The sequence below is a fragment of the Neoarius graeffei genome, chromosome 3 (genome assembly GCF_027579695.1).
Source record: "Neoarius graeffei isolate fNeoGra1 chromosome 3, fNeoGra1.pri, whole genome shotgun sequence".
Lineage (NCBI taxonomy): Eukaryota > Metazoa > Chordata > Actinopteri > Siluriformes > Ariidae > Neoarius > Neoarius graeffei.
Genome location: NC_083571.1, coordinates 30,455,611 through 30,470,366, shown reverse-complemented (window position 1 = coordinate 30,470,366; position 14,756 = coordinate 30,455,611). Strand labels below are relative to the sequence as shown.

At 40.0% G+C, this 14,756-nt stretch overlaps 1 protein-coding gene across 1 annotated transcript in view; it reads right to left on the bottom strand.

Moving 5' to 3' along the window:
* Positions 1 to 688: 688 nt before the first annotated feature.
* The window catches only part of LOC132883260 (CD209 antigen-like protein E), a 41,091-nt gene continuing 27,023 nt past the window's right edge, over positions 689 to 14,756 (bottom strand). The window contains exons 3-5 of the mRNA XM_060916650.1: positions 4,491 to 4,615; positions 4,255 to 4,364; positions 689 to 1,793 (exon numbers count right to left, since the gene is read on the bottom strand). Of these exons, the coding sequence (XP_060772633.1) occupies positions 1,661 to 1,793; positions 4,255 to 4,364; positions 4,491 to 4,615 (368 nt within the window). The 3' untranslated portion in view covers positions 689 to 1,660. The remainder of the gene's footprint in view (positions 1,794 to 4,254; positions 4,365 to 4,490; positions 4,616 to 14,756) is intronic.

Genomic DNA, 14,756 nt, shown 5'->3' with positions numbered 1-14,756 from the left:
ATTGGATATGAAAAACAAAATACATTTGATGTTGGGCGGCACAGTGGTGTAGTGGTTAGCACTGTCGCCTCACAGCAAGAAGGTCCAGGTTCAAGCCCCGTGGCTGGCGAGGGCCTTTCTGTGCAGAGTTTGCATGTTCTCCCCGTGTCCATGTGGGTTTCATCCGGGTGCTCCGGTTTCCCCCACAGTCCAAAGACATGCAGGTTAGGTTAACTGGTGACTCTAAATTGACCGTAGGTGTGAATGTGAGTGTGAATGGTTGTCTATGTGTCAGCCCTGTGATGACCTGGTGAGTTGTCCAGGGTGTACCCTGCCTTTCGCCCGTAGTCAGCTGGGATAGGCTCCAGCTTGCCTGCGACCCTGGAGAACAGGATAAAGCGGCTAGAGATGATGAGATGAGACTTTTGATGTTTTAGATTCTTCAGTGTATCCAGCGTTTACCTTGATGATGCTTTGCACACTATTGGTATTATCTTAACCAGCAGAATGAGGTAGTCACCTGAAATGCTTTTCAGTTAATAGGTGTGCCTCATCAAAAGTTAATTGGTGGAATTTCTTGCCTTTTTAATGTGTTTGAGATCAAACAGTAAATAATAAAAATACAGTAAGTTGCCCTATTCCACAACTGTACTGTTCCATATTATGTCAAGAACCACTCAACTAAGTAAAGACAAATAAGAGACTGTCATTACTTTGACATGAAGTGACTTTTAATTAATTAAAATAAAGAAAAAAACCATTGAATTAGAAGGTGTGTCCAAACTTTTGAATGATACTATACTTATTCATTGATACTTCAGTTGCGCACACACTGACTTTATACCACATTATTGGAGAACCCCCGAAAACAAAAGACAACTCTCACCATTTATCATGACAGAAAGCAAGAGCACAATTTTTCCAACAGGAGAATGTGTGGTCCAACCTGATGTGAAAGCAATCAGGAATCTCTTGGAATCTATCGGTGATTCCTGATACTATCATCAGTTGTCTTAAGCCTCTTTTGTTTCTTGCTTCTTGCATGACAAAGTTACTGGTTTTGACCCTTGTCTGTGCTCATGGATTACTCTGGTTTGTTGCTGCCCACCTGTGCTATGACCCCACTATGGTCTCTGTGATTCTTGGATTATGCTTAATAAAGGCAACGTTGGTCTTACATGCTTATGTCTTACTTCATCAGCTCACACATTACACTCTGCTAATATGGATTCTGCAGAGCACACAAAAATCAACACACAAAAATCGACATTGGGAGCACTACTTGTGAACATCACTTGCAGATATCTTTATTGTTATTCTGGTAATTGCGCTTAAATTTAAACTTAATAAGCAAACTATTACATTTAGGTTCAGTGGAAAAAGGTGAATTTTTTTTTAAAAACAAGCAGTTCCTTGAAAACAAATTATGATGAATGCAATACAGAACACAAATGTTTCAGAACACAAAAAGTCTCAGCGATCACACCCTTAGTTTTACATGATAGGACCTGAGAACACAAGAACAGTGTTGAGGCTAATACAGTTACAACTATATTTCTAGATTTGTGTAAAGCTGCTTTCTGTCTCTTGTTTTAAGCATTACATGTGATTAAAAAAAATAAATAAACTGAACCACTCCATAAATTTAGCTTGATTTATGAATATTGTACTGGACTGTTCCCTAATGACTAAAATAACTTTTCTTACAGATCCATAAGAGATTTCCTGAGCATTCCATGTCGTTCCAGCCCTTATCCAAAATCCCAGTGCAGTCTTCATCACCTATATTATTTGGTTCCCCATCAGTCCAGTACCTGAAAAGCCCAGAAATAGAAACAGATGAGTTTTCAGTTACCTTCAATTCCACACATACTAGTGCATCTAAAAAAATTTGAATACCATGAAAAAGTTCCTTTTTTTCATAATTTAATTCAGAAGGGTAAACTTTCATATATTCTATATTCATTACATGTAAAGTGAAATATTTAAAGCCTTTTTTGTTTTAATTTTGATGATTATGGCTTATAGCTCATGAAAATCAGAAATCCAGTATCTCAAATTATTAGAATATTCCCTAAGATCAATCAAAAAAAGGATTTACAATACAGAAATGTCCAACTTCTGAAAAGTATATTCATTTATACACTCAATACGTACTTGGTTGGGGCTCCTTTACCATGAATTACTGTATCAATGTGGTGTGGCATGGAGGTGATCAGTCTGTGGCACTGCTGAGGTGTTATTGAAGCCCAGGTTGCTTTGATAGTGGCCTTCAGTGTATCTGTATTTTTGGGTCAGGTGTTTCTCATCTTCCTCTTGACAGTACCCCATAGATTCTCTATGGGGTTCAGGTAAGGCAAGTTGGCTGGCCAATCAAACACAGTAATATCATGGTCAGCAAACCATTTGGTAGTAGTTTTGGCACTGTGGGTAGGTGCTAAGCCCTGCTGGAAAAGGAAATCAGCATCTCCAAAAAGCTCGTCAGCAGATGGAAGCATGAAGTGCTCTAAAATCTCCTGGTAGATGGCTGTGTTGACTTTGGACTTGATAAAATACAGTGGACCAACACCAGCAGATGACATGACACCCCAAATCATCACAGACTGTGGAAACTTCACACTGGGCTTCAAACACCTTGGATTCTGTGCCTCTCCACTCTTCCTCCAGACTCTAGAACCGTGATTTCCAAATTAAATGCAAAATGTACTTTCATCTGAAAAGAGGACTTTGGACCACTGAGCAACAGTCCATTTCTTTCTCTCCTTAGCCCAGATAAGACACTTCTGACATTGTCTCTGGCTCAGGAGTAGCTTGATATTAGGAATGCAAAAGTTGTATCCCCTTTCTTGAAGATGTCTGTTTGTGATGGGTCTTGATACACTGACACCAGCCTCAGTCCACTCCTTGTGAAGCTCTCCCAAGTTCTTGAATCAACTTTTCTTGACAATCCTCTCAAGACTGCGGCCATCCCTGTTGCTTGTGCACCTTTTCCAGCCACCCTTTTCAGCAATGACCTTTTGTGGTTTACCCTCCTTGTGGAGGGCATCAGTGATCATCTTCTGGACAATAGTCAAGTCATCAGTCTTCCCCATGATTGTGGTTGTGTGTACTGAACTAGACCGAGAGATACACTGTGTTCATACTGTTTTACTCGAACTTGAAATGAAATATTCTAATATTTTGAGATGGGTTTTTTTATGTTTTTGTACTGTATGCCATACTGATTAAAATTAAAATAGAAAAATGCTTGAAACATTTTAGTTTATGTGTAATGAGTCTATAATATATAACATTTTCACTTTCTTAAATAACTGATGGAAAATATTGAACTTTTTCACAATATTCTAATTTTTTGAGATGCACTAGTATATGTAAATCAACTGATTAGCCTGTGTTTATTGAGATTCTTAACAACATAACAGTAATAATGTTATTGTTGTGATGAGAATATAAAAGTGAATTATATTATCTTTGCAGTTAGTTCAATGTAGTCATTGCCAGCTGTCCATCGTTAGTGATGATGACTGCTTCATTAGAATGCACAGAAACGCAGATGGGCCATGAGGCATGCACCAGAGCGACAGAGCCGTCCACAGTGGCGGCACGAATAGCCCAGCCAAACCGCCATGGAATGCCTGGCCTCATGAGATCTCATATACTATTCTCCTCTCCTAGTGAAGTGCCTTGCACAATAAGGTAAGACAAACGATGTCATGCCCCCATCATGTTGTCTCTCTGGACCTCCAGACCTGATGCCAAGTGGTGCACAAAAGTGCCACAGACCTGACGAGCATGGAAGTTGTCCCCCAGTGACAACTGACTTGCCAAGTGATGCCATCCTTTGGCCATTTGAGTTGCTCTTCTGCATGCCATCTGGGGGTGTGCCATTGACCCTGTTGGGTTCATCTGTCATGGTGCACCGAAAAGTGCCCTGCTGCCAGTGCTTTATTGGTGGTGTATTATTTAAACCATAGTTGGAACCCAGGCAGGTGCTATCACTCCAGGTCAGAGTGAACCTGGAAGCAATAGTGATTAAGAGGTAACTCCACTTTCCCCAATATTTAAGTCCTCCCGGACCTGAGACTCACTACAGGTTGCAGTTTAAAGTCATACCCAGGACTAAGTTCAGGACCAAGTTCAACATAGTATAAAATTATCAACCAGCAGAATACTGCTTTGTCACATGATAACTGTGATTATATACAGTAGATAGCTTCATAATAATAGTACTCTGGAATATAGAAAGATATTTGGGAATAAATACAAGTCACTTACGCAGTGGTCAGTGATGTACCATCCACCCATTTCCACTCTCCCTCTGTGTCTCTGTCACTCAGACCAATCCAAGCCCAAATGGAGCTGCCCACCTGTTTCATGATAAACTCCTGCAATGGAGAGAACAATATCAAAGTATTTCTCTCTATATATGAACTGCTATAAGTAAAATAGCACAGTATGAATATAGATACTTATTTGTACTCACACTCTCTCTCTCTCTCTCTCTCTCTCACCTGTTCCTCTCTGCTGTTTATCACCACCAAGTCTGCTCCTCGCTCTTTGCAGTCCTGTCTGCTGTCAGTCCAGCTCTTATATTCAGTAGAGAAGTAGTACAAACTGGAACTGAAATAAGTCCATCCTGGATCCAGACCATTTTCATGAAAAAAGGGACACTCAATCTCAAAATTATTTAAGCTTTAACACTGATAAGACATTGTACATTGGACTGTTCTCAATCCAGGTTTTCACTTCAGTAGAGATGTAGTAAATACTGGAGTTGAAATGTCTTGCTTTGAAAAGTGAAACTGATCACAGAAAAAGACATTTAGGGCTGTATTCAGAGTTGGGTAAAGTTTTAATACTGAAATTGTCCATATCTGTATTCAGACCCGAGATGTACAGTAACTACAAACTCAAGTGCTTTTCAGAAGTTACATAAGAATTGCGTCTGTGGGGTTCAGTAAAACTGTTTCAGTTAAGTGAGATTGTTGAAGCGAGGAGCAGTATTAAGTCTAATGTCATGTTTTACAGATTATAGATTCCCCCCAAACACAATGAAATGGCATTTAGGGCTAATTGTAAATGCACAAATATGATACAATTAATTCATATTAGCATCATTGCTTCAAAGTACTTCTTAATGTGAGATGTTTAATTACTCCAATTTTTATTAAGTTAAACAAATAAACAAATTTTAAAACAATGTTATTTAACAAATATGATACAATTAATTCATATTAGCATCATTGCTTCAAAGTACTTCTTAATGTGAGACGTTTAATTACTCCAATTTTTATTAAGTTAAACAAATCAACAAATTTTAAAACAATGTTATTTAACAAATATGATACAATTCATTCATATTAGCATCATTGCTTCAAAGTACTTCTTAATGTGAGACGTTTAATTACTCCAATTTTTATTAAGATAAACAAATTTTAAAACAATGTTATTTAACAAAGAAAAACATGCAGTCATTGATTAGATGCGCATTCTGTATGATGTACTTCTTGGTTTCCGAGTTGTTTGCGATGAGTCTTTTTTCCGCGAGTGTTGGCATTAATCACCAATCTTTTTATTTTCTCTACAAATAATTTTCCAGTATCCTTTTCATTTTTGATTGTACTTTCACTTTCACTTTCCTTTTTCTGCATTTTAAATTTTTTCAGAAGAACGCCAAGACCGGAAGCTTTCTTTGTTTCTCCTCCTGCATAAAGACCGCAAGCGGAGGCAATCTACATCAGATCTGCTTTAATATCAACAGAGCTTCGATTAAGGTATGTGAATTCATTCATCATGGCACACCTTCAGCTTGTTCAGTGTACTGAGTGCAGGATGTTTAGTCAATCTTCCTCCATCACGAGTGACAGCTTTATTTGTGATAAGTGCAGATTAGTTAGCTCTCTGATGGAGAAGATTGCAGCTTTGGAGGTGCGTATCCAGGCTTTAGAGAGGGTTATTGAGAATAAGAACAGTGTAGTTTCTGCAGAGGAAAGTCTGGATGCTCTAGGTGGAGTTAGTAATACCCCAACTCTGGCATTAGAGTCCTCACAGCGGGGCGAATGGGTGACGACTCGGCAGCATAAGTGTAAAGCCAAAGCTACTGCTGAGGCTCCCCCGTGGTAGCACTACTACTCTCTGCATCACGTGTTGAACAGGTTTGCCCTCCTCAGTGATGCACCCGCTGAGAAACCTGAAAGAATTCTGGTTATAGGAGACTATCATATGGCACGTGAAATTAGCTAGGCCTTTAGGGGCACCAGCAGCCTTAGTCAGGTGTATAGGGGAGCCAGAGTGTCAGACATAGCAGGTAATCTTAGGGTCCTAGGCAAGCACAGGTTCTCAAATATAGTTATCCATGTAGGAGCTAATGATATACGCCTTTGTTAATCTGAGGTTACTAAGAGTAACTTTGTAGAGGTGTTTAAATTGGCGAAGGCAACGTCTGATGCTGTAGTATGCTCTGGCCCCATCCCAATGCGGTGTGACAATGTAGCTTACAGCAGGTTATGATCACTGAACTGTTGGTTGTCCAGGTGGTGCTCTGAAAACAATGTGGACTTTATAGATAATTGGACTAATTTTCAGGGCACTACTGGCCTGTTTGGGTGGGACAGTATCCATCCCACTCGGGAAGGTGCTGTTCTCATTTCTTGCAGCATAGCTCATCATCCCAGAACAGGCCTAATTAACATCTGACAGTCCAGAACCAAGGCCAGGGAGCAGACGAACAAGCTAAACTGATTGTGCAGCTAGCAGACAGAGTCATCACTCAGGGTCCACTACATCAAGACAGTGTCTGTTCCCCAAGCTAAACAAAAAAGTAGAAATACTCAGAGTATTTGTACCAGTAACCTACTCAATAATAAAATTAGATCATACCGACTGTACAGCCACTGCCAGCACTTTTGATCTAAAGGTAGGGCTATTAAATATTAGATCTCTTACATCTAAAGCTCTAATTGTTAATGAACTTATTACTGACCAAGAATTTAATGTACTGTGTTTAACAGAAACATGGATTAAGCCTAATGAATATATCGCTTTAAATGAAACTAGTTGCCCTGGATACAGTTATACTGTATACACCAGCCTCATCTAACTGGCAGAGCAGGAGGTATTGCAGTTATGATTATCTAGGTGTAACACAAAAATCTGGTTATAAAATGTAATACATTTGAAGTTCTTCATAATAATATAATGTATATAGTCTCGAAAAATAAGTCTGCCTATTTAATTCCATTACTTATTATTTACAGGCCCCTGGGGCCATATTCTGAGTTTCTTTCTGAATTTGAAGATTTTACCTCAGACCTGGTCATTTCCTTAGACAAAGCTTTAGTTGTCGGATATTTTAATATTCACTTTGATAACCCAGACGACCCTTTGAAAACAGCATTCATGTCCATTTTAGATTCAGTAAGGGTTAATCAGAATGTCATATGACTGACCCATAATGGTGGTCACACTCTCGATCTAATACTAACATTTGGGTTAAATATAGAAAATATAGCCACACTTCCACAGTCTGAAGTTATCAAAGATCATTAACTCATCTTATTCAAAATATGTCTGAGCAATGAGGTATGCACCTCACCATGCTACTGTATTAAATGTACATTTCACGTCAACTACTGCACAGAGCTTTATAAATGATCTCCCAGAGTTATCAACTTTGACTGGATCACTGTCCGTCCCTGCAGAACTTGATCAGGCAACTGAATGCTTATAGTTAACGTTCCACTATACTTTAGATTATGTACAACCCCGATTCCAAAAAAGTTGGGACAAAGTACAAATTGTAAAAAAAAAAACGGAATGCAATAATTTACAAATCTCAAAAACTGATATTGTATTCACAATAGAACATAGACAACATATCAAATGTCGAAACTGAGACATTTTGAAATTTCATGCCAAATATTGGCTCATTTGAAATTTCATGACAGCAACACATCTCAAAAAAGTTGGGACAGGGGCAATAAGAGGCTGGAAAAGTTAAAGGTACAAAAAAGGAACAGCTGGAGGACCAAACTGCAACTCATTAGGTCAATTGGCAATAGGTCATTAACATGACTGGGTATAAAAAGAGCATCTTGGAGTGGCAGTGGCTCTCAGAAGTAAAGATAGGAAGAGGATCACCAATCCCCCTAATTCTGCACTGACAAATAGTGGAGCAATATCAGAAAGGAGTTCGACAGTGTAAAATTGCAAAAAGTTTGAACATATCGTCATCGACAGTGCATAATATCATCAAAAGATTCAGAGAATCTGGAAGAATCTCTGTGCGTAAGGGTCAAGGCCGGAAAACCATATTGGGTGCCCGTGATCTTCGGGCCTTTAGACGGCACTGCATCGCATACAGGCATGCTTCTGTATTGGAAATCACAAAATGGGCTCAGGAATATTTCCAGAGAACATTATCTGTGAACACAATTCACCGTGCCATCTGCCGTTGCCAGCTTAAACTCTATAGTTCAAAGAAGAAGCCGTATCTAAACATGATCCAGAAGCACAGACGTCTTCTCTGGGCCAAGGCTCATTTAAAATGGACTGTGGCAAAGTGGAAAACTGTTCTGTGGTCAGACGAATCAAAATTTGAAGTTCTTTACGGAAATCAGGGACGCCGTGTCATTTGGACTAAAGAGGAGAAGGACGACCCAAGTTGTTACTCAGTTCAGAAGCCTGCATCTCTGATGGTATGGGGTTGCATTAGTGCGTGTGGAATGGACAGCTTACACATCTGGAAAGACACCATCAATGCTGAAAGGTATATCCAGGTTCTAGAGCAACATATGCTCCCATCCAGATGACGTCTCTTTCAGGGAAGACCTTGCATTTTCCAACATGACAATGCCAAACCACATACTGCATCAATTACAGCATCATGGCTGCGTAGAAGAAGGGTCCGGGTACTGAACTGGCCAGCCTGCAGTGCAGATCTTTTACCCATAGAAAACATTTGGCGCATCATAAAACGGAAGATACGACAAAAAAGACCTAAGACAGTTGAGCAACTAGAATCCTACATTAGACAAGAACAGGTTAACATTCCTATCCCTAAACTTGAGCAACTTGTCTCCTCAGTCCCCAGACGTTTACAGACTGTTGTAAAGAGAAAAGGGGATGTCTCACAGTGGTAAACATGGCCTTGTCCCAACTTTTTTGAGATGTGTTGTTGTCATGAAATTTAAAATCACCTAATTTTCTCTTTGAATGATACATTTTCTCAGTTTAAACGTTTGATATGTCATCTATGTTCTATTCTGAATAAAATATGGAATTTTGAAACTTCCACATCATTGCATTCCGTTTTTATTTACAATTTGTAGTTTGTCCCAACTTTTTTGGAATTGGGGTTGTAGCTCCACTTAAAAGGAAAATGATCAGAGAGAAAAAAAATAGCATCCTGGTGTAATGATGACACTCACACTTTAAAACACACCACTCGAAAATTGGAACGTAAATGGCGTCAAACAAAATTGGCAACATTCAAATTAGCTTGGAAGGAGAGCTTCCTAAAGTATAGAAAAACTCTTAGTGCTGCGAGATCAACATATCTCTCCACCCTAATAGAAGATAACAAAAATAATCATAGCTTCCTATTTAATACCGTAGCAAAATTAACCAGGAAAAAGACCACTACAGACACATGCACACCTGCAATACGTAGTAGCAATGACTTCATGAATTTTTTCAATGGCAAAATTGAAAATATCTGACAAAAAAATTCAAATGACTAATTTAAGACCTGACAATTTAAGTAACCCTGTAGTTAACAATATAATGATCAGATCAGCAATTAGAATGTTTTACTAACCTTAGAGAATTCAAACTAATTTCATGAATCTCTGCATCAAAATCTTCAACTTGTTTACTACATGCCTTACCTACATGACTATTCAAACAGATAATACCTGAAGTAATTGAACCGCTTCTAAAAAAAACAACACCACCACATTCTTCTCTTAGGATTGGCTATGTACCCAAATCCTTTAAACTAGCAGTTATCAAACCCCTGATTAAAAAGCCTGACCTCGATCCCTGTCAGCTGTCCAATTATAGGCCAATATCAAACCACCCCATTATCTCCAAGATCCTAGAAAAAGCTATGGCACTGCAGTTATGCTCATATCTACATAGGAATAACATCCATGAAATGTATCACTCAGGATTTAGACCTCATCATAGCACAGAGACAGCACTGGTTAAAGTAGTAAACAACCTACTGTTGGCATCTGATCAGGGCTGTGTCTCCCAGCTTGTATTGCTTGACCTTAGTGCAGCCTTTGACACCACTGATCATTCTATTCTCCTGGATAAACTAGAAAATGTTGTGGGAGTTAAGGGAACACCTTTGGGGAATGTACAATGGCATCAAGAAGGCTCTAGGACCAACTGTGAAAAAGGCTGCCCCCCTGAAATCTCTGTCAGGGGAAAAGATCACTGAGCGTAAGGAGCAAATGGCTAGATGGGTAGAACTACTCTCAACTCTACTCACATGAGATGTCAGTCTCCAACACCGTCCTCAACAGTATGGAAGGCCTTCCCATCATGGAGGAACTTGATGAAGTGCCAACTATTGAAGAACTGAGCAAAGCCATCGACTCCCTCCCATGCGAGAAGGCACCAGGTAGTGACAACATCCCACCTGAAGCCATCAAGCATGGGAAACGGGCCCTGCTTCAGCCGCTGTACGAGCTACTCTGCCTCTGTTGGGAGGAAGGGGCTGTTCCCCAGGACATGCATGATACAACCATTGTGACACTCTATAAAAACAAGGGAGATCGTGGGGACTGTAAAAACTACAGGGGCATCTCACTCCTGAACATAGTCGGCAAGGTGTATGCTTGGATCCTTCTAAACAGACTAAAAATCCTGGCTGATTGTGTTTATCCAGAATCTCAGTGCAGATTTAGGGCGGGAAGGTCAACAACCGACATGATTCTCTCCCTGCGTCAACTGCAGGAAAAGAGCAGAGAGCAAGGCCAACCCCTGTATACATGCTGTTTATAGACCTTACCAAAGCCTTTGATCTAGTCAGTAGAACAGGCCTATTTGAACTCCTAAAGAAGATCGGCTGCCCACCAAAACTGTGTAGCATGGTGGTGTCTTTCCACACCAACATGAAAGGAACAGTCTTGTATGATGGATCCTGCTCGGGCCCTTTCTCCATAAATAGCGGGGTAAAACAAGGTTGCATGCTGGCACCGACACTCTTTGGAATTTTCTTTTCCATACTTCTGTCGCATGCCTTCGACACATCCACAGACGGCATTTATCTGCGCACAAGGTCTGACAGAAAGCTATTTAACCTTGCACGACTCTGCTGCAGGCGGCACGGTGGTGTAGTGGTTAGCGCTGTTGCCTCACAGCAAGAAGGTCCTGGGTTCGAGCCCCGGGGCTGGCGAGGGCCTTTCTGTGTGGAGTTTGCATGGTGTCCGCGTGGGTTTCCTCTGGGTGCTCCGGTTTCCCCCACAGTCCAAAGAAATGCAGGTTAGGTTAACTGGTGACTCTAAATTGACCATAGGTGTGAATGGTTGTCTGTGTCTGTGTGTCAGCCCTGTGATGACCTGGCGACTTGTCCAGGGTGTACCCCGCCTTTCGCCTGTAGTCAGCTGGGATAGGCTCCAGCTTGCCTGCGACCCTGTAGAAGGATAAAGCGGCTAGAGATGATGAGATGAGATGAGACTCTGCTGCAAGACCAAGGTGAGGACAGTACTCCTAAGAGAGATGCTTTTTGCAGACGAACTAAACTTAAGTTCTAAGTTTCCCTCTCTCCTGGGTGTTCATCAAGGGAGGATAACGGTGCTCTAAAGGGACAAATGGCAGGCACGGTGGATGGGCGGCACGGTGGTGTAGTGGTTAGCATGGTCGCCTCACAGCAAGAAGGTTCCAGGTTCGAACCCAGCAGCCGGCGAGGGTCTTTCTGTGTGGAGTTTGCATGTTCTCCCCATGTCTGCGTGGGTTTCCTCCAGGTGCTCCGGTTTCCCCCACAATCCAAAGACATGCGGTTAGGTTGACGTGGGTGCCCTTGAGCAAGGTACCGAACCCCTGACTGCTCCCCGAGCGTTCTGGTGTGGCTGCCCACTGCTCTGGGTGTGTGTGTGTGTGTGTGTGTTTTCACTGCTTCAGATGGGTTAAATGCAGAGGATGAATTTCACTGTGCTTGAAGTGTGCATGTGACAAAAGGTTTCTTCTTCAAACTGAGCCATCAGACTCCAGGTTGTTTTCAATCGACACTTCACCAGCTGTGATCAACACTTCCTGAGGGGAAACATGATTGGTCAGATAGGAAGTGTGTGGGGGGGAGGGGGAAGTGAGGCAATAAGAGCTCTGAGCTGGCTTGCCAGGAAAAGACCATCACCTACCCACACAGAATTAAATCTAGATCTCAAGGTGATATTCATCTATTGAACCACTTGACAGAAAGTAAGAATTAGGTTACAATTTAATATGCTTTTTCTTTACAACTCTGATACCATGTCTATCTTCATTTTCTTTGTCCTATCTGTTGTTTAAGTGTGGACACAAAACTTTTTATAAAAAAAATCCCTGTAGATTCTGGACAGAACAGAAAATATTTTAAATAAAATACCAGATATGGAAGGCACTTTCAGACCTACAGTGAAGGATTGGTATGGGGACGTGGAAAGAATATCCTCAGCATATGACAGCATGTAGGGTGTAGCCTTTTCTGTCCTTCAATTAATTAAAGGTTGGAGGTTAGTTAGATGTGCTTGAAGAACCTACTTGTGTGTGCTGTCTGGTTTTGACCACATGAACAGAAAAGATGAGAACAAAAGAGGAATTTAAAGCTTAAATAAAAAAAGATTACAAAACAGTGCTATCAAAATGTGTCTGTTTTTTGGTTTGATACTGGACAAAGCACGAGGTTTCTACATGTATATCTGTCCAATCCAGGCAGTTTTAAATACATAGAAATATCAAATAATTATATACAAGGTTTTGAATTCTGTAGCAAAGGAAATGATGGACTGATAACACAACCAGTGAGAGGTTTTTTTTTTGATGATGGAGTAAACTTAGATTTCTACAGTGCTTTCAAACAAGTTTCTTCTGCTGTTTTCAGCCTTTCTGTCTGTTTATAAGTGTGTCTCTGTAGTATTTTCTTATGGAGCCCCTAAGGTCCTGCAAGGTGATATTTTTTTCTTGTGCGCACAAGTTATTATCTTGTGGGAACAAGTTATTATCTTGTACTCACAAAATAATGATCAATAATTATCTTGTGGGAACAAAAGATAACAATAATTGTGAGAACAAGTTAAGTGTCTCATATGCACAAGTTATTATCTTGTGCACACAAGATAATGATCAAAATTATCTTCTGGAAACACAAGATAACGATAATTGTGGAAGAAGTTATTGTCTTGTGGGAACAAGATAATCAATAATTGTCTTGTGGGAATACAAGATAATGATAATTGTGGGAACAAGTCAATTATCTTGTAGGAACAAGCTAATGATGAATAATTATATTGTAGAAACACAAGATAGTGATAATTGTGGGAACAAGTTAATTACCCTTTGAGAAGAAGTTATTATCTTGTGGGAACAAGACAATGATCAATAATTATCTTGTGCTCACAAGATGTTCGATACTTATCTTGTGGGAGCACAAGATAATGATAATTGTGAGAACAAGTTAATTATCTCGTGTGCACAAGTTAATTATCTTGTAGAAATGAGTTATTATCTTGTGGGAACAAGCTAATGATCAATATTTATATTGTGGAAACAATTGTGGCAACAAGTTAATTTGTGCTCACAAGATAATGATCAATAGCTTACTTATCTTGGGGGAGCACAAGATAACAATAATTGTGAGAACAAGTAAATTATCTTGTAGAAACAAGTTATTATCTTGTACACACAAGCTAATGATCAATCTTGTGGAAACACAGGATAATGATAATTGTGAGAACCAGTTAATTATCCTGTGTGAACCAGTTATTAAGTGCACAAGATAATGAACTTGTTCACACACAATAACTTGTGCGCACAGAATAAAAATATCACCTTTCAGGACTTAAGGGGCTCTGTATTTCCCCTCTCATATCTGTTAGAGTTTTCATTTCTGAGGAACTCCTCTCCTCCTGAGCGCCTCTGTGAGCGCACACATTACCAAACCGCCTGTTTCTCACCGCCAGGCGGCGCCTCCTTCTGGGCACCTGTGCGCCCTGTGGGCAAAATTATCCTTTTATTTAATCGGCGGTTAATTAATAACCACTCAGGAATGCCCCTCAACTCGAAACAGGCCAGGAGTAAAAAATTCAAACACACACACACTGTTATTTTTACGGAAAAACACTGGCAGCTGTGGTTGCCAGAATAATCCTGTTAAAAATACAGTGAAATGTAAACAACATTACAGAATAACTTGTACATTTCACTGGGATTCCATGTACAATTAATGATAACTAAATGTAGATTTTACAGGTATTCAATGTACAATAATCAATACATAACTGTTAATTTTACGGATATTCATTGTACAATAAACAAACAATGATTCAAAATGGTTACAAGCAATGACCTACTAGACAGATTTTTTTGGGGGGCTTTGTTCACCTTTATTGGATAGGACAGTGTAGAGACAGGAAATGAGCTAGAAAGAGATCAGGAAATTACCTTGGGTTCGAATCGAACCCGGGTCCCTGGATTCATGGTATGGCACCTTAGTCGACTGAGCCATGATGGTAGCTGTTTTTTTATTTTTTTAACAGGGCAATGATGTAATTTTAACTGTCACATTCTGT